Genomic DNA, 16498 nt, shown 5'->3' on the forward strand with positions numbered 1-16498 from the left:
TCAAGTACCGCCCGTGCTTCTTCCCTTATCCCGCCCTCATGATGGCTTCTCCGGAGAGTGGCGCGGTGGTCGGATCCCAAGTCTCCCCGTGGAGCGCCCTTCCCACCTCCGTGTACGCATTGATGCACGCGTGGATGCTTGGGTTTGTGTAGGCCTCTGGTGGAGCCGCCGGGTTGTAGGCCACGTCCGACGTCGCCCTGCCCATGTGAGACATGGCGCACGCCGTGAAGTCGTTGCAAGACTGGCCTGGATGAGACTCCGACTGCCAAGAAGTCAACAAGATGATTAGTAAGAATTAAAAATATAGCTTTAGAAAGAATGAAGATCATAGTGAACTTACCCAAATTTTCTTGTACTCGCCGAGGCTAAGGCTCCCTTGATGATGTGCCGGATCCGGCATCATCAAGCGGCGCTCCCCGCATAAGGCGTGCTGGCGGACCCAATCCTCGCTGATCCACTTGTCCACCATCATAGACTAGCACTCGGTCTTGTTTGCGCACCAGTTCGGAGGCACCTAAACGTAATGAAGTGCATGACATATTGTATTATCAAATACAAGATAAATGAATAGAGATGACATTTATTTACCCTTAAGTCTTCATTCATTGTCTCCCTAGTCTCGGAGTCTTCATTTCGTATCTTGGTCTATCGCACAACGTTGCCAGATCCACTCGAGCCTTGACGTTGTCTTTCGTCTTATCAGGAATGTCCATGACAGTTCCAAAAAGAGCCTCGCCCCAATTCTTTTCAGTGTGCATGGCATCAATATTGTGTGGAAGGAGGAGATCATTAATATAGGGAAGCCTCCACAAGCCAGAGACCTGAGTCCAAGATTGTTCTTCGCCATATCCCACAAAACCACCTGCATCATTGACCTGGAGAGCATCTATCTGAGCATGAAGCACGGCACCCGTCAGCATCTGCGGTGCAGATTCTGTAACTACGACACCTTTCGTGAAGTTCTTAATGTCACTTCTAAATGGATGGTCAGCAGGAAGGAATTGTCGATGTTTGTCAAACGACGAATACTTGCCCCCCTTTCTCAACCAAATGAACTGCAGAGTTGCCTTGCATGTTGGGCATGAGAACTTTCCATGAGTACACCACCCGCAGAAAATGCCATACGCTGGGAGGTCATGCAGAGAGTAGTGGTACCACACATACATTCTGAAGTTTGTCTTTGTCGCTTGGTCGTATGTCCACACCCCCTCCTCCCATGCTTTGATCAACTCATCGATTAGAGGCTCCATGTAAACACTCATTTTATTCCCCGGGTGCTCAGGAATAATCAACGACACAAATATGGTTTGTCGTTGAAAGAGAACACCGGGGGAGGGGGGAGATTCAAGGGAATAACGAACATGGGCCAACATGAGTACGATGCGGCCATCATACCATAAGGATTGAACCCATCGGTTGCTAGCGCAACACGTACATTACGAGCTTCTTTAGCTTTTTCATGATAAATCTCATCAAAATGAGTCCATGACTCACCGTCGGAGGGATGCACCATCTTATCAGGGTTGTATCGAACACCTTTTTTTGTGCCATGTCATCTGTTTCGTGGTTTCCTCGGTCATATAGAGTCTTTGGATCCTTTGAATGAACGGAAGGTAACGTACGATTTTCACAGGAATCGTGAGCTGCCTCTTAGGCTGATCGTCACCTGCATCCACCTCTAGGAATCTTGAGGCTTTGCATTTTGGACAGTAAGTTTCAGCCTCGTGCTCTTTCCTAAATAAAATGCACCCATTAGGATAAGAATGTATCTGCTCATATGGCATCTTCAGTGCACTAAGGATTTTCGTCGCCTGATACATTGTCTTGGGCAGAATGTGATCTTCCGGAAGAATGCTCCCAAAAACGGTCAACATACTCTCAAAGGCGTCTCGGCTCAGGCCAAACTGGGACTTTAAGGCCATAAGACGTCCAATGCCGTCCAGCTGAGAAACCTTTGTTTGGCCGTGAAGAGGTTTCTGTGCCGCCTCCAACATCTCGTAAAACGACTTTGTGCTTGCCTCTGGCTCCTCCTCCTGCGGTCCTTCACCGAAATGTGCCTCCTCATAGTCGTGTAACATGTCCCCAATCCCACCAGCAGCATCACATTCATCGATGCGTTGCCTCACGACCTCGTCCCTCATACGATGGGCTTCACCGTGAAAGATCCACCGGGTATAGTCTGGCGTAAATCCATAATTGACAAGATGTTCGCCCATGACCTTCTTTGTCTTTCGTTTCTGGTTTCCACAACTCTTGCAGGGACACCACATGAATCTCGACCCTTCAGCTTGCGCCCATGCCCCTTCCAAGAACTCGTTAGTCTTCTCAATCCATTCATTGGTCATGCTAGCTCGAGTTACCCGGCCGGTGTACATCCACTCACGGTTATCCATCTTCCAAGATATCAGCGACTACTATCAAATTTAAATGCATGTAGACGTTCGGCTTAGACTCTAGTAGGTAAAGATAGGTCCTAATCCCACCCGACTATGCGTAGATGAGGTCAGTTTATATGATCCACTCCTATCCAAGACAGAATTTCGGCAGCACCTCCCCGCTGTTCTCCAGATACACGTCCCGGAAGGGAGATTGTGTATCCGGAGAACAATGGAGAGATGTTGCCAAGATTCTGTCTCGTATGGGAGCGGACCATGGAAACTAACCCCATCTACTCATCATCGGGCTGTCCAAATAACATGGACAATTCGAAACAGATACGGCCATAGATATGTAAAAATCTGCATATTTCGAACCGTATCTGTTTCGAACGGGAGACGCCTAACCGGGTTACGAGAACTACGAATAGAATACGAAAACAAAGTCTTGTACACGTGCTCACCTACGGGCTCGACGGTCGGTGCTGCTCGACGACGGCTTGTGGCCAAGTGAACGAGTCAACGACGGTGAATCAACCTCCCTTGTCAACAAAAGAAAAAAGGGTGTCAAATTAGTGTCAACAAAAGAAATCAAACACTGGCAGAAAGAATTGAAAGGATTGGAAATAATCTTTGACTCATGGACGGTACCATTTCATTTATGACATGTTCATATGTTATAGCCTTAGATTCAACAACCTTATGGTTATGGTGGTCATTGGTCAATTACGAGTGAAGTAGCTGGTGGTACTGAATGACTTCTGATAAAGGAAGATATGGAGGAGGTTCAGATGCTGGTTCCAGGTATTTGTTTAAAAAAATGAAATTAGAGAATGTAAAAGATTGATTGTCTGGGATCGATAAAAATGGTCTGGTTGATCACTAGGTTACATCGCAGGTATCACTGCTTGTTTAGGTGGTGAAACCAAACCATTTAAGACAGATAAATAAAGAGGAAAACATTGTGGTTGATTGCTGAGCGCTTATTGTTCCTGCCGTTTGTTAACATGTATGCTAAATAACTTTGTAGTTAATCCTAGCAAAGAAACAGTATGGAGTATGGACAATCATGTTTAGCTCAGAAACATGAATCAAAATCTATAAAATTGAAAATTACAAAACATTGAAGTATACAATGTTTAATTACAGACCTACACGTTTGAGCCTTTGATCTTGTATTTGAGATGGATGGGTGGCGGGGTTGGTGCGAACCTGCGACGCCCCGGCGAGGAGGCACTGCAGCGGCACAGTGGAGGGAGGCCGGCGGCGCGAGGCCCGGCCAGCAGCTCCGTCGTGGCCGGCGGCGCGGAGCCCGCCCGGCAGCTGCGGCGTCGTGGCCGAGGGCGCGGGGCCCGGCCGGCAGCTCCGCGTGGCCGGCGGCGCGGCACCCGCCCGGCAGCTCCGGCGTCGCGGGGCCCGCCCAGCAGCTTCGGCGTGGGCGGCGTGGGCGTGGAGGGAGGCCGGGCGCAGTGGAGGGAGGCCGGCGTGGCCGGCTGCACGGGGCCCGAACGGCGCGGTGCCCGCACAGCAGATCTGGCGTGGCCGGCGGCGAGCGGGACCTCCGGCTTCGCAAGGCGGCGCGCGGAGGGGAGTTGCTGTGTGTGTTGCGTGTGTGTGTGTTGCGTGAGTGAGCACTGAGTCAGTGTATAAGTGCAGGACTTTGCCGAGTGCCGTGGATCTGGCACTCGGCAAAGTTTACGAGTTTGCCGAGTGCCCAGATCCATGGCACTCGGCAACATTTTTTTTTGTTTTCTGCCTTTTAATTCATTACAAAGGTTTAAGTAAATTTGTTTGAATTTTTTTTGAAAAGTAACTTTACTAATTCACTAAAAAGGTTCATATTTGACGTGTCAACGAAAGAAATCTCATCATTTCATGTAGTATGCATTCAAATTCAATTTACATCAATTTCATTAATATAGAAGTAAAAAAAGATATATTATCAAATGGACTCAAAAAATGACGAAAAATTAACATGAAGCAACCCATCATGACTGTTGCCTATATTAAAAAGTTTTGAACTCAAATCTCAATTCGATCGTCACTTTGAGTCAAAAGCTTAACGAATCCTGCACAATTCTCTTAAACTTCTTCGAGGTTCTTTATTTCGTAACCAACATACGTCACAACTTTTGCAAAACCGTCTCAATTTTTTTATCACAGCATCCACATATGATATCATGACAAATCACATGATTTTCAGAGTTCATTTGCATTTTATAGAATTGAAAGCCTATTCGGTCACACGTTCCTATAAATGTTTTGCAGACAAGATATTTGAATTTTCCTTTCAAATCTTCAACATGGGCTCAAATTGGACTCCATTACATGAATATCAACTTTTCCGGTCATTATAGTACATTATTCCATACAATAGCGGTTCAAATTTGAATTTTTGAAGAAATACTTTTTACCAAAAGAAATTAACTAAATATAGAGAATATAAGGAAAAATATACTTAATTTTAATATGTACGTCTTCATATCGTAGGAGATCAGGGAAAAAAATTGGGAATTGGGAGTGGAAATTTTTTTAAAATTTTGCCGAGTGCCTCAAAGTACACTCGGCCAATCTGACAATTTGCCGAGTGCTACTCCTTTGGCACTCGGCAAAGACATATATTCGCCGAGTGCCTCAAAGGACACTCGGCAAAACTAAACGGAACGGCCGGCTGATAGCTATTACGGTTTTTTTTTGCCGAGTGTCACATTCTGGACACTCGGCAAACTCTGGATTTGCCGAGTGTCTATATTACGGCACTCGGCAAAAGCAGAGTTTGCCGAGTGTTTAATTGTTTACACTCAGTAAAAGGTTCTTTTGCCGAGTGCTCGAATTTTAAAACTCGGCAAAGCCGTAGACACTCAGCAAATATAGGGTTTCCGGTAGTGCGTGGCCGCACAAGACGAAGAGACGCGACGTTTGGGCGACGTGATTAGATGTATAAGCCAAGCCGCGAGTCGCTACATCTCACATACTAGTTCTAGCCAGAAGCCGAGCCATCCCTGCCTCCATAACGTGCTGGCTCGCCTCGCGTTTGTCCCATCGAATGGACACGTGGAGGACATCGAAGCGGGGCTGCAGCAAGCTGCGTTTGCAGCCCTCCTGCAGGGAATTTTTTTCCGTACTTTTAACGGAATGGGCTAACAGAGCTCAGGTAGGGTCAAGGCAAGGCCATGGAAGGCATATAAGATAAAAACAAGGTTAAAGAAGGGAGTTTCAATTTTTCAAGGTTATAGAAGGGAGTGCTATTTGTTTGAGAGCCTTACAGGAAATTTTCTCTAGAAATGATGACCAGCATTCTACAACATTTCAATATGGGGTAGTTTTGTGTGTGTGTGTGTGTTTTGAAGCAAGACTATACTGGATAGTTAAGATGCATATGTCAGCGCGAGCATTTCCATTCTCCTCCCTCTGGCCAGACATTGGTTCAAATCGGAAGATCACTAAGTTGGTGGTCGATGAAACCGACGGAAATGAAAAGATTGGATAGATGATGATGAAGCGGTGAAAACGAAAGCTGCACTGGTCGGCTTTCTGCAGACAGTCATCTGCCTGGAGCATAAGAGCAAGGCCAATAAGCTTGGCTATAAGCCAAATCCATGTCATCTTGAGACAACACAAGAGACAAGCCATACAACAGCTTGGCTGTTAGTTTGGCTGTGCAATTAATACTCGTGTATTTAAATCACTGCAGTGCATCTGGACCTGGTGGTCAACACTAAACACATCTATGTAGCCACCTGTGTTGCTGGCGACATTCACAGGTCCATGGACATGTTCACAAGTAAATGAAACAGGTTGTCGACTGAAACAATAAGCAACGATATTGTTCCTTGGTAAAATATAATGGCTCTTACAACCAAATTCATATCATCAGATAGACCAAGGACGACCCACACAAACTAAAAAGCTTAATGTATAAAACATGGTCTGCAGTGCAACTGAAACTCGATCAACAAAAGAAGGCTACTACCATGAGCAGCTATTACACTAATGACTTGGTAATAAATCTAGCATCCATCGTTTATCAATTTATTTAGCCATATCTCTTGATGACCAGCCGTCGTTGATGATATTCAGGTCTTCAGGAAGAACCCCCATCAGGAACCTGTAGGCAGAACTCCACGATTACTAGGAGCACTAATTACATACTGACTGCACGCTACTTATAGGTGCTACAATATAAGTACTAATGTATATGGGAAAATAACAATAATGTATTACACAAATTATGTCCAAAATATAAGTCCACAGAATTCATACCCGATTCTTTTTAAGAGCTGCCATTTGCATCTGTAAAAGAGAAAAACATGATGTCAGCAAAGTACAATAAAGTTATGTTACAAAATATCAGTTTACAGAATTAATACCTAATTCAGTTTTGCCAAATATACTCTCCCTCACACATCTCATAAATGCCAAGTGCTCAACTCTGACATCATCAGCCATTGCACTTGTATCTTTCATACTGAGTGCTCTGTACGTCTCCAGCATAGCTGACTTAGCATTTTCTTTAGCTGCAAGGTGGTTAAGTCTAGCTGATTCAAGCTTCTCGCTTGAAACGTGTTTCTGGGTTTCCAACATCTTTTCTCGACTTTCATTTGTGCCCTGAAGTTTTGTAAGCTGCTGTAGCACATCATCCATCTGAGAAAGGCACTTCTTGGCCTCTTTCTTTGCCTCTTTCTTTGCCTTTTTGTTGCCTATTGGACGATCTTCAGATTGTGCCAAAGAGGGAGTGAGCTCTCCTACACTCCCCTCAATATCCAAATTCCTTTTATTTGACTGCGCCCCTTCCTCTAGTTGCACTTGCCACTTTGGTTCATCACGTAGAATTTTCCAACAATGCTTGAACGTAAATGGACCATCTTTGTATTCCTCATAGATAGCTTCAGCCTTCTCCATTATCTGGTCATCAGAATGACCACTAGGCCAAATTGATATAGCCTCTTTCCATGAGCTGCAGAACCAAGTGACTTTTTTCTTAATTTTTTGGAAGTGATCCTTCAATTGCTTTGCTGTTCTTCTTCTACTTTTAGGGGTGGTACTATTATACTCATTAGCAACATCTCCCCAGTACCGATCAGTCTTCTTGCCGTTGCCATTGATTGGATCGTTTGAATTGTTCAACCATGCACCCACCTACAGTGCAAGCAAGTTTAGTGTTGTTAGCCATGCAAGACATACATGAATATACAAAACAAATACATAATGCAACTCACCAAGCACACTTCCTCCGGCTTCATCCATTTTAGCCGTATGTCAATCCTAGCACCATTTCCGTCATCCTTATCATTGTCTAAATTGATCAAGGGCTCGGGTTGAGACGCAGAAACTGACACTGCTGGGCTCCCTTTCCCTCTATTTCCATCAGTTAAATGTGGTGGGATCGGCTGGGGAAGTGGTTGACTCCATGGGTGATTGAAATAGCTTCGGAAACCACCAGGTGGGCGATTATCCACACCCCTGCAGCTAGATAAATAAATCTATATGACTATAACAACTTAAAAAGTGATGAAGTCAACTAAAACTGGAATACTCATTCAGTGAAAAACATGATTTCTTTCATATGTGTTCAGGAATTTAGGATAAATATTTCTAGATACTAACAAGATCTATAATCTAAAGACTAGAATCTATCAACTAGTAACGAGAGGATCTCTCAACTTTTCACTAATCCATCTGATAGAAAAATAAAGATGCAAAGATGTGCGCAGGAGGTACTTGCCATTCCTTTGGATCAGAGTTGATGTCATCTTTCTGGACTGGTTGGGAAGATGGCTGCTCCCTTTCCGTAAAGAACATGGCACCCACATGGTAGAACTGGTTAGCAGAGAAGAAGGCAAAGAAGTTGTTGCTATCGGCAAAAGCATCTTGGTTAGTGTTCCTTACCTAACAGCCTGCTTACCACAGCTAGGCGCAGGCCACCACGGCATAGCTTGCTGGGGCACCGGCGGCCCGCACCACCAAGGGCCGGGAGCTGCAGACCCCATCGGGGTGTTCATGGAAGCTGGTGGCGCTGGGAAACACCCAGGCCCGGAGGACCCTGGTGGTGCTGCGGGCGGCATGGGGATGGACGAAGAGGAACTTGGAAAGGCCTGAGGCGGCGGCGCCATCTCTCTCTTCGACCGGCGAGACATCCGATTCCAAGGCTAGGGTTACGATAGATGGAAAATCATAGAACAAAATTTCGGGGAGAACTTAAATCGTCACTGAAAGATGACGATTTGGCGCCTGGTGGAGAGGATTTGGCGCCCGGTGGAGAGGATTTGGCGCGAAAGGGAAATCGCCGCGGGAGAGAGCGTGCTCGGGGAAAATCGCAGTGGGAGGGAGAAAACACAGGTGAGGCGCACGGGATCGAGAAAGAAGGAAAGGGCCCACGAACCGCCTCCGTAATCGACGAGTTCGGCGCTTAATCGGCTCTGCAGCATTGTTTCTCGCGCTGGAGCTCGGCGCAAGATCTGACGCCAAGCTCATTCTCTCTCTTCTTTTCTCTTTCATCCACATATGATTTTGCTGAGGTGTCTTGGCTACAAGCCAAGCTGACATAGCTTATTGTACCTGCTCTAAACATAACACTGTTGACTGTTCGTACCGCATTTCCCCTATGGGCCTATCCTAACCCTTCTTGAAGCTGCCGCATTGCGTCAACGCAGAAGCTAAGAGAGAAATTTGAAATGCCGGAGGGGCATACCTACTGAAAGAACATTATGAAAATGGGGACGTGTCAATCGAGTGCAGATCGACTTAGAACGTAGGCTTTTCAAAGGAAAAATGAAGGATTGGGAATTCCAAAAGGAATTGTTACTATATAATATATTCATGTCTTTGGATCATAGGATTGCACCAATCAATTTCCAGAGGAACACTATTCATACCCTATGGTTTCAAAGGAATTTCACAGGAAAACTAACATCCAACTTGACCTTATTTTTCTCATTCCTTTGCAAGAACAAGCAGCAGCTATAGTGACTTCTCCTGGTTCGGAACAATAAACAAGGACCATACTCCCCTCCATTCCTGAGTTTCTTCTATGCCTCATCCAACAACTTTTCCAACCGAAATCCTATGTTTTTCATTCCTCTGTATTACATATGCATTCCTATCCTATTCCTATATTTTTCCTGTTCCTATGTTTTTTAATCCTGCGTTCCAAAGGAGCCTTGGCTGTTAGTCAGGTGCGTGCCAGTTCGGTTTTCTTCTCACTGTTTTGGCATTTTCTCTCGTTCCCGGCCACGCTACGGTACAGGACGGCTGGTTTGCACTTTTGCCACTGTCTGATGCCTAGTTTCTTGTTCGCTTAAACTTATCAGCCGCAGCTGCTACGATATTTTAACTTTTTTTTAAAAAAAAATGAAACACTATTAAAACAGCTACAGCTAGCTGCAAATAAGTCATGCTGTGAACACGAGGTTTGTTTCGAGTGATTGTCAACGCGCTGATGGACTCGAAAGAGTCGTGCTGCTGGTGTATATCTTGGCTTGTGGTGTGCAGGTGTTGAGCTCGGAGGTGGTAGCGACGGCGAGGTGAAGGTCATGCAGGTTCGCGCCGATGGACCGAGAGCGGTGAAAGGCGGATGCTCGGCTTGGACCAAGGGACCAGAGAGCCGGACGGCTAGCCGTGGTGGCTGACACCTGGGGACACCGACGAGTGCAAGAGTACACGGAGGACGGTGTTGATCAAGTCAAGACGGCGGTCGTGCAAAGTCGAGCGGGAGGCTCAAGATGACTTGGCGGCCGGGTGGTCATTGACGAGGTGACACGCGTCGGCGATTGGAAGATCGAGGAGGGTTTTCTGATTTGGGCCTCAAAACCGGGGGAACGGATTCCGGCGGAGTGGCCGAGGAGATCGGCGGACACGTGGTGAGATCGCGAAGGTTGCGTCGAGACGAAGCAAAGTATGAAAGCGCCGGGTCCGTCGGATGCTCGAGGAAAAACTTGGACTAAATTGCCCCTAGCTTGTAATAGGGCTAGTGGTAGGTGTAGGGTTAGAATCGTCTTTCGGCTAATAATTAGAGACTATGTTAGGGAGGGGGCAGACCACCTCTCCATCTATCTCTTCCATTATTTCCTTTCCCCTGCACCCCTTCTTCCACCTCTAGATACGGAGACTTTGGATCCTTGATTTGGGAATCGGAGGTCCTTTCCTCTACGTGCCCTCCGGACTTTCCTTGCTGTCATTTGCGCAGGTTTTTTGGGGGACTAGCTGGCAGGCTGGGTCCACAGGGCGGTGCTGACCCTCACCGCACCCAGGCAGGCCGGCGTGGTGTGCAGTGGCTGGTGCTGCACAGCAAGCAGGGCAGCTGCCCTCGGTGGTCAGCGGCAGGCCGGCAGCTGCAGGGCAGCCGGACGGTTTGTATCAACGAGTGCAGGCTGTTTGATCTCTCTGGTTTTCAAAAAAATTAATGCCATTGAATAGAAAAGGAATACAGATCATTTTTTAGACCTGATGCTGAATTTTTCAGACTTTTGTTGATCTGATTTCACTATAAGATTTCATGTCGTCAATCACAATGTTCCTGTTTTGTTTTACGTGATTCCCACTCTGAGTTCAATTATATTTTTGTACCTCATGGATTTTTAGGGGACAAATTGTAAGAACTTAATAATTAGGAAGGGGACTGCAAATATTTCAGGAGACAAGCTAATGGCTGACGACTCCAGCGAAAGGGAAAACACACTGATGATTTTAGGAAACAAGGGCTGAATTCCTTATGATCCTATTCCAGGTCATTACCAAGTCTACTTGAATCAAACACTATTGTTTGTTTTTCCAAAAATTTGCTATTACCTTTTTACTAATATAGATGATAGACAAACTAACACCCTGATTGTTGGTGATATGGGCGTTGTTGAAGAGAAAACAAAGTACAAACAATTTTATTTCGTTCTTTCTGATTCCCACCTTGAATTTAATTATTTATTACCACACAGATTTTTATGGGACAAAGGGTCAGAATTAGGAAAGGGACTGCATAGGTTTCAAGGAAAAGCTCACAACTCAAAAAATAGAAAGGGGAAATCACTGAAGACAATAACCAAGCTGCTCAGTTAGTATTGTTATCTTATTTGGGAATAGTTAATTTCACTTCCTTCTAGCCATAGTATAGGATTTGGCATTACTGCAGCAGATATTTTAATGGTTTAGTGATTGTGGTGGTGGAGAAAAATATAGGGAACAGGGGAAGGAAAGCAAAAGCTAATGATTAATCATTAGTAGGCTTGTTGGATTACAGAATATCAATTTTTTGGTGAACATGAGGTTAGTATGTGTCCTTTGAACCTTCTTTCTGTCATAGTTTGATCTCTTTTTATTTGAAGGGCTCATGGGGTAATGCGCTGGCCAAGCATGTTCAGTGCCATGAGCTCGATGTTGTCCAGATTCTCATCACTTTGTCAACTTGATCTGAAGAACTGCAGAGTTCTCCACAAGAGTATTTGATGATCTGGTAAAGATCTGCATGAATGTCTGAATCTACATATTCATATGACACATTGGGAACTATAGGCCGCCTGTTGCCAGCTGCAACTGCAAGTAACACAGCATCCCCCTTCCTTTTCTTCTCATTGATTTCTTTAATCTCAGCCAATAGAATGTAATTTAATATGAGGAAGTAGTCTAAAAGCAGGTAGCTACCAAAGGAAGGATAATACACAATGAATAGATTGTTTCATCATTAATGCCTAGGAACAATAGAACATGTGCATAGTTTTTGCGCTCAGATTCTTTGTATCTTGTTGTTTGAAATAGAAAGTACAATGGTCAAGAAACTTGTGATAATTTTTTGCATATTAAAATCTGACTGGCACAAGTGATCTAGACAGTACACGTTTTCTGAAATCATAACCATTGTTGTCTACTTGCTAAGTAAAATGATATAAGTTAAATGTTGCTTCTTATCTAACACTCAGAACCAGTTGTTTATTATGGGCTGTAGCTACAGCTTTTTTTTTTGAGAAGGGCTGTAGCTACAGCTGGATTTATTGGCTGTGCGCATGCCTTTGCTGTTCTTGGCCCACTGGACTTAAAGCCCACCATGGCCAAATGTTTGGTGGTTTGGGCGCCAAGTCCTTCACGGAGTTGCACTCCGAAATTAAACGCGGGATATCAACCTTATCTTTTGCCTACGAAATTTTTAAGCGCGCCAATTTCGTCCCCGTCGTTTCGTCGCGATGCACATGCCGGCGGCAGAGCCCTTGATATATAAGCACAAGTCCCGCCTCCCCTTACGCTCGTGTATTGGATGAGATTAGAGACGAGTGTTGCAAGGGGTCTGCCGCAGTAGAAAATGCTGACCATGCTCATCATGTAGGTAATCCCGGCGCCTTGGAGGATTAAGATCAGGGCAGGGGTTGGGCAATCGCATCACCACTCCGTCAGGTACGTAATCGCGCCGCAAATAGCTCCTAAACCTCAAGGTGAGGCGCCCTGCCTATTTCAGGAGCATCTTAATTTACAGAACCACTGTCAGATGTGTTGTTGTCTCTGTTCATCTTGATCTTAGGCTATCTCCAACAAAGGACCCAAACCGCTACCCAAACTCAAAATGGGTCATGCACAGTGAAAAAACACCCTCCAACAGCTTACCCAAACGCACTACCCAAAATGGGTCGGAGGAGAGAGGAGACCCAGATATGCGTCGCCTTTTCCAGCGACCCCAATCGCTAGCGCGGGCCCCACCACCGCGAGCGCCTCCCTCCGCGGCAAGCGAGCGGGGCGGCGAGCGGAGCGGAGGCCGAGCGGGCCGAGCAGCGATGGGGAGCTGCTTCCGCAGCTAGATGGCTAGGCTGGGGCCGAGCTCCCCCATGGCCGGTGGCGGCGGCGGCCGCGAGGCGGGGAGCGGGCGAGGCTGGGCATAGCGCAGGGGCGGGGCCGCCGGGGTGGGGGCGCGACGCGGGGGCAGGGCCGCCGGGGCAGGGGAACGGCGCGGATGCGGCGGCACGGGCAGGGGCACGGCGCAGGGGCGGGGGCGGGGGCGCCGTCGCAGGGGCGCGGGGGCAGGGCTCGGCCGGCTCACCTCCCCGCGCGAGCAGGCGATTTGGCAGGTGCTCGGGCCACGGCGGCGCGTGGTGAGGCGGATCCCGGCGGCGTGGCCCCGGCAGGGCAGCAGCGGCGGCCATGGAGGCGGATCCCGGCGGCGCGGCGGGAGCGGCGAGGGCTGGCGCGGCGAGGAGGCGCAGGCGGAGGCAGAGGATTTGGGTTCGCCTGTTGGAGATCGGTTTAATTTGAGTGCTCACTCTTTTCCTGTACACGACCCAAACAAAAGGATGGGTCTTGTGTTTAGGTCTCCATTGTTGGAGATAGTCTTACAGTTGCCGCCAGCCATGGGATCTTCATACCAAAATCTGTTGAGAAAAAGGGTGTACGGTCCTTCCACTCAGACAGTATGGCACGAGCCAGAGCCAGATAACAACAAAATTAATGATTAATTTCTTCTATGCAGTTTGGTAATATCTGCTTCATGTTTTCATTTCTGCTTATGTCACCATACATTGTAGGTCGGTAATGTTCCATCAAATTGAAAGGGCACACTTGTTATCTCGCTGGGATGTGGGTTGTGTGGTGTTCTGGTCTTCTGGAAAGGTAGCATACGTAGAAATTTGTGTGCCACATACTTGCGCCTAATTTTAATTGATGAAGAGGTTTGTACATGGAGTTATTATTTTTATTATGTTCGTGACATGATATCCCTATGACGTTTGTGTTGTACTATAATTTTTTCTGCCCGTAGCAGGCATGATCCTAATCTTTTCTGTGATTTTTGTGCTAGGCCATCGAGCCTCTTGTGTTGGTTTGTGCAGGGCTCCCATCACGGGTGCGTGTGTACGAGATCTGCGGCCAAATCGAGCTTAATCTCTGGTGAGTGTTTTCCTGCCCGCAAGGTGCTCGACAGTTTGTCGCTCTAGGTTTCATATTTTCCGATGATTTCACTAGAATTGTTCTAGGTTCTAGTTGAGTGTCTGGTCGCGTTCCGGTAGTTGGTTTTAGCCGTAGCTCTTTTGTTTTCGCCGTAGATTTAATTTCCCATTCTAGGCCTTAATTACTTTCCTGTTTAAATTAAAATCTGAAAATAACTAAAAATTAGTTGCTAGCCTTTTAATCTTGCCTACTAGAATGTTAGGGTTAGTTTAGTTTCTTTATGAGCATTTAAATTAGTTTTTGTTTGACTAATCCTCTCTTTTAGTGTTTTCCAGTTTTGCCTCGTTTTAGTTTGGTCTTCGTTCGATCTCATGTGTGCGTTTGTGATTTGCTTCTGCGTGAGTTGTGCGACACTCTGATTGTGTTCCTAGCACTAACGGGTTGTTCGTGTTGCGTAGTGTTGGCACAATTTGAAGTCAGGGGTGCGTTGAGTGAAATCGGGACATAGGCCTTTCGATTTTTAGAATCGGATTTACGGCTCTTATTCACCCCCTCTGGTCGCTCTGTCGGTCCTTCACATGCTGTAGTTTTCTTCAGAGGCCACATGGTTGTCCTAGCTTCCGCATACTCTAACTCCTATCGGCCGTGGAGAGGGAGCCTTGGGAGCGCTCCCTTGCTCCCGGAGCGACACGTAGCTTCCTCTGCCAAAGCCTGAGACCAGCACAGGAGAAGGACGATCGACGCGGGCCATGGTTTTTCCGCCACCGCCTCCTGCGGCCGCTGCGCCTTGGACCCGCAGTGTTCCCCAAAAAAAATCTCCACGGAACGACTCCTGCCAGGACTTGCCGCACCGCATCTCGCTCCTGAACCTGTCTCGGAGGGCAGCTTCGGTGGAGGAGCCCACCGGCGGTGCGCCGGCCGGCCAGGCCGACCGCTGCCGATGTCCTCCCTGCGCGCTCCCGCCGGAGCGCGGATCTTCCCCTGCATTGCCTCTGTTCTCTCTATACCTGCTGTAAGCTCCAAATCTGTGCGATTCTTCTCCCGTTTGCTGCTGATGCTTACATTCCTGCTTCATGTACCCCTTCTGTGCCTTCCTCTGTTCGCCGGTGGTCTTCCCTGCGACCCTGCGGTTTCTGAAGCGGGTTCGTCCTACTGGTTCCACTGCTTCGGCCGCCGTTCGCTGGTTGCCTGTGGTGTCTGCTCGTCCTACTACTTTGCCTGCTCTATTCTTCATTTGTATCTCTGCAGCTAAAATCATAACCTGCAAAGTTGTGTCTATGGAGTTGTTGGGATTCTCATTACTCTTCCTTTCGGTTTATTTGGCCGCTTCCTTCCTCGGTCTGTGTATAGACTTCGTTGTGCCCCTTCCTTCCTGTTTTTTACTGTCTGTTGCTGTTGCTGATGTTGTGCATGCTATCTCTAGGTGCCCTGCCTGTGGGACGCACCGTAACAGCCCAAGCCAATGCTATAGTGCAAACAAATGAAACCTGCAGCTCATATACTCCACATTTCGAACTAGGCGCGGCGCAGCACGCAATTTACCTAGTTATAGTTAGTAGGCCTGGCGACACGCTCTGCTGAGTGGAGAATACGAAGCATCCGATACTTGTTGAGCCATGCACTCAGAGAGGGCCACATCTATGTGAGTAGGCCGAATGAAGATTGGGCTGTGGGTCGGTGTTTTCCTCCAAGGCCCTGTTTGGTTACTGGGTTCCAAAATTTTAGATCCAAAATTTTGGATGCCCAGTCTAGAATATTAGATGATAAGTGTTTGATTGATCCAAAATTCTAGATAGTTTCAACAAAAAATGTTAGATGCACCTTCCGTTTGAATCCAAAATTTTGGACGCCCCTCGCGTTTGCGAGTTTGAATCATTTATGTCTAGACTAGAATTTGGAGACCAGTAACCAAGCAGTGCCCAAGTCGGTTTCGTTGGCCGTTTTCGTCGCGGTAACGTTTCCTACAGGTAGGTGTTTTCCTTCAGTATTTAATTACACGTCTGTGCTCTGTGTGTCCTTGTGGATCAGGCTTGCTTCGTCCCTATCCGTTCGCCATGGCCCCGGCTTCTGCTTGCCATTTCGTTCACTGAGATTCCAGTGGGGCCGTTGTTTCGGGTGCCTCGTCGGGCTATCAAGTGTGGAGTTCTTGCGGAAGAGGCGATAGGCTGGTTGGTGGGGCTCGATGATTCGCAGCGGTGTCCCGGACCGTGAATCGAGCTCTGCTGACGGTGGCGGGCGAGGAATGGTGCGTCCGGCTGGCGATGGTG

General features: G+C 47.2%; 2 protein-coding genes across 2 annotated transcripts; both read right to left on the reverse strand.

The window, feature by feature from the left end:
- Positions 1-1366: 1366 nt before the first annotated feature.
- Positions 1367-2908, reverse strand: LOC120687700. The gene is made up of 2 exons (XM_039969725.1): positions 2840-2908; positions 1367-2414 (listed from the first exon to the last, which is right to left on the reverse strand). The coding sequence occupies exon 2, from the start codon at positions 2391-2393 to the stop codon at positions 1518-1520; it is 876 nt and encodes a 291-aa protein (XP_039825659.1). The 5' UTR covers positions 2394-2414; positions 2840-2908; the 3' UTR covers positions 1367-1517.
- A 3529-nt stretch (positions 2909-6437) lies between these two features.
- Positions 6438-7578, reverse strand: LOC120692041. Its single transcript, XM_039975246.1, has 3 exons — positions 6746-7578; positions 6639-6668; positions 6438-6483 (listed from the first exon to the last, which is right to left on the reverse strand). Exons 1-2 carry the CDS (start codon positions 7275-7277, stop codon positions 6649-6651), a joined length of 552 nt encoding a protein of 183 aa, XP_039831180.1. The 5' UTR covers positions 7278-7578; the 3' UTR covers positions 6438-6483; positions 6639-6648.
- Positions 7579-16498: the final 8920 nt, after the last annotated feature.

This window comes from Panicum virgatum, chromosome 9N, assembly GCF_016808335.1.
Source record: "Panicum virgatum strain AP13 chromosome 9N, P.virgatum_v5, whole genome shotgun sequence".
In the NCBI taxonomy this organism is placed as follows: Eukaryota; Viridiplantae; Streptophyta; class Magnoliopsida; order Poales; family Poaceae; genus Panicum; species Panicum virgatum.

Excerpts from the sequence above, each read along its gene's own strand:
- LOC120692041 (XM_039975246.1), bottom strand. The coding sequence starts at position 7,277 with ATGGAGAAGGCTGAAGCTATCTATGAGGAATACAAAGATGGTCCATTT. Across the intron at positions 6,669-6,745 it reads ATTTGGCAAAACTGAATTAG|ATGCAAATGGCAGCTCTTAA; the intron begins GTATTAATTCTG and ends TCTCTTTTACAG.
- LOC120687700 (XM_039969725.1), bottom strand. The coding sequence starts at position 2,393 with ATGGATAACCGTGAGTGGATGTACACCGGCCGGGTAACTCGAGCTAGC.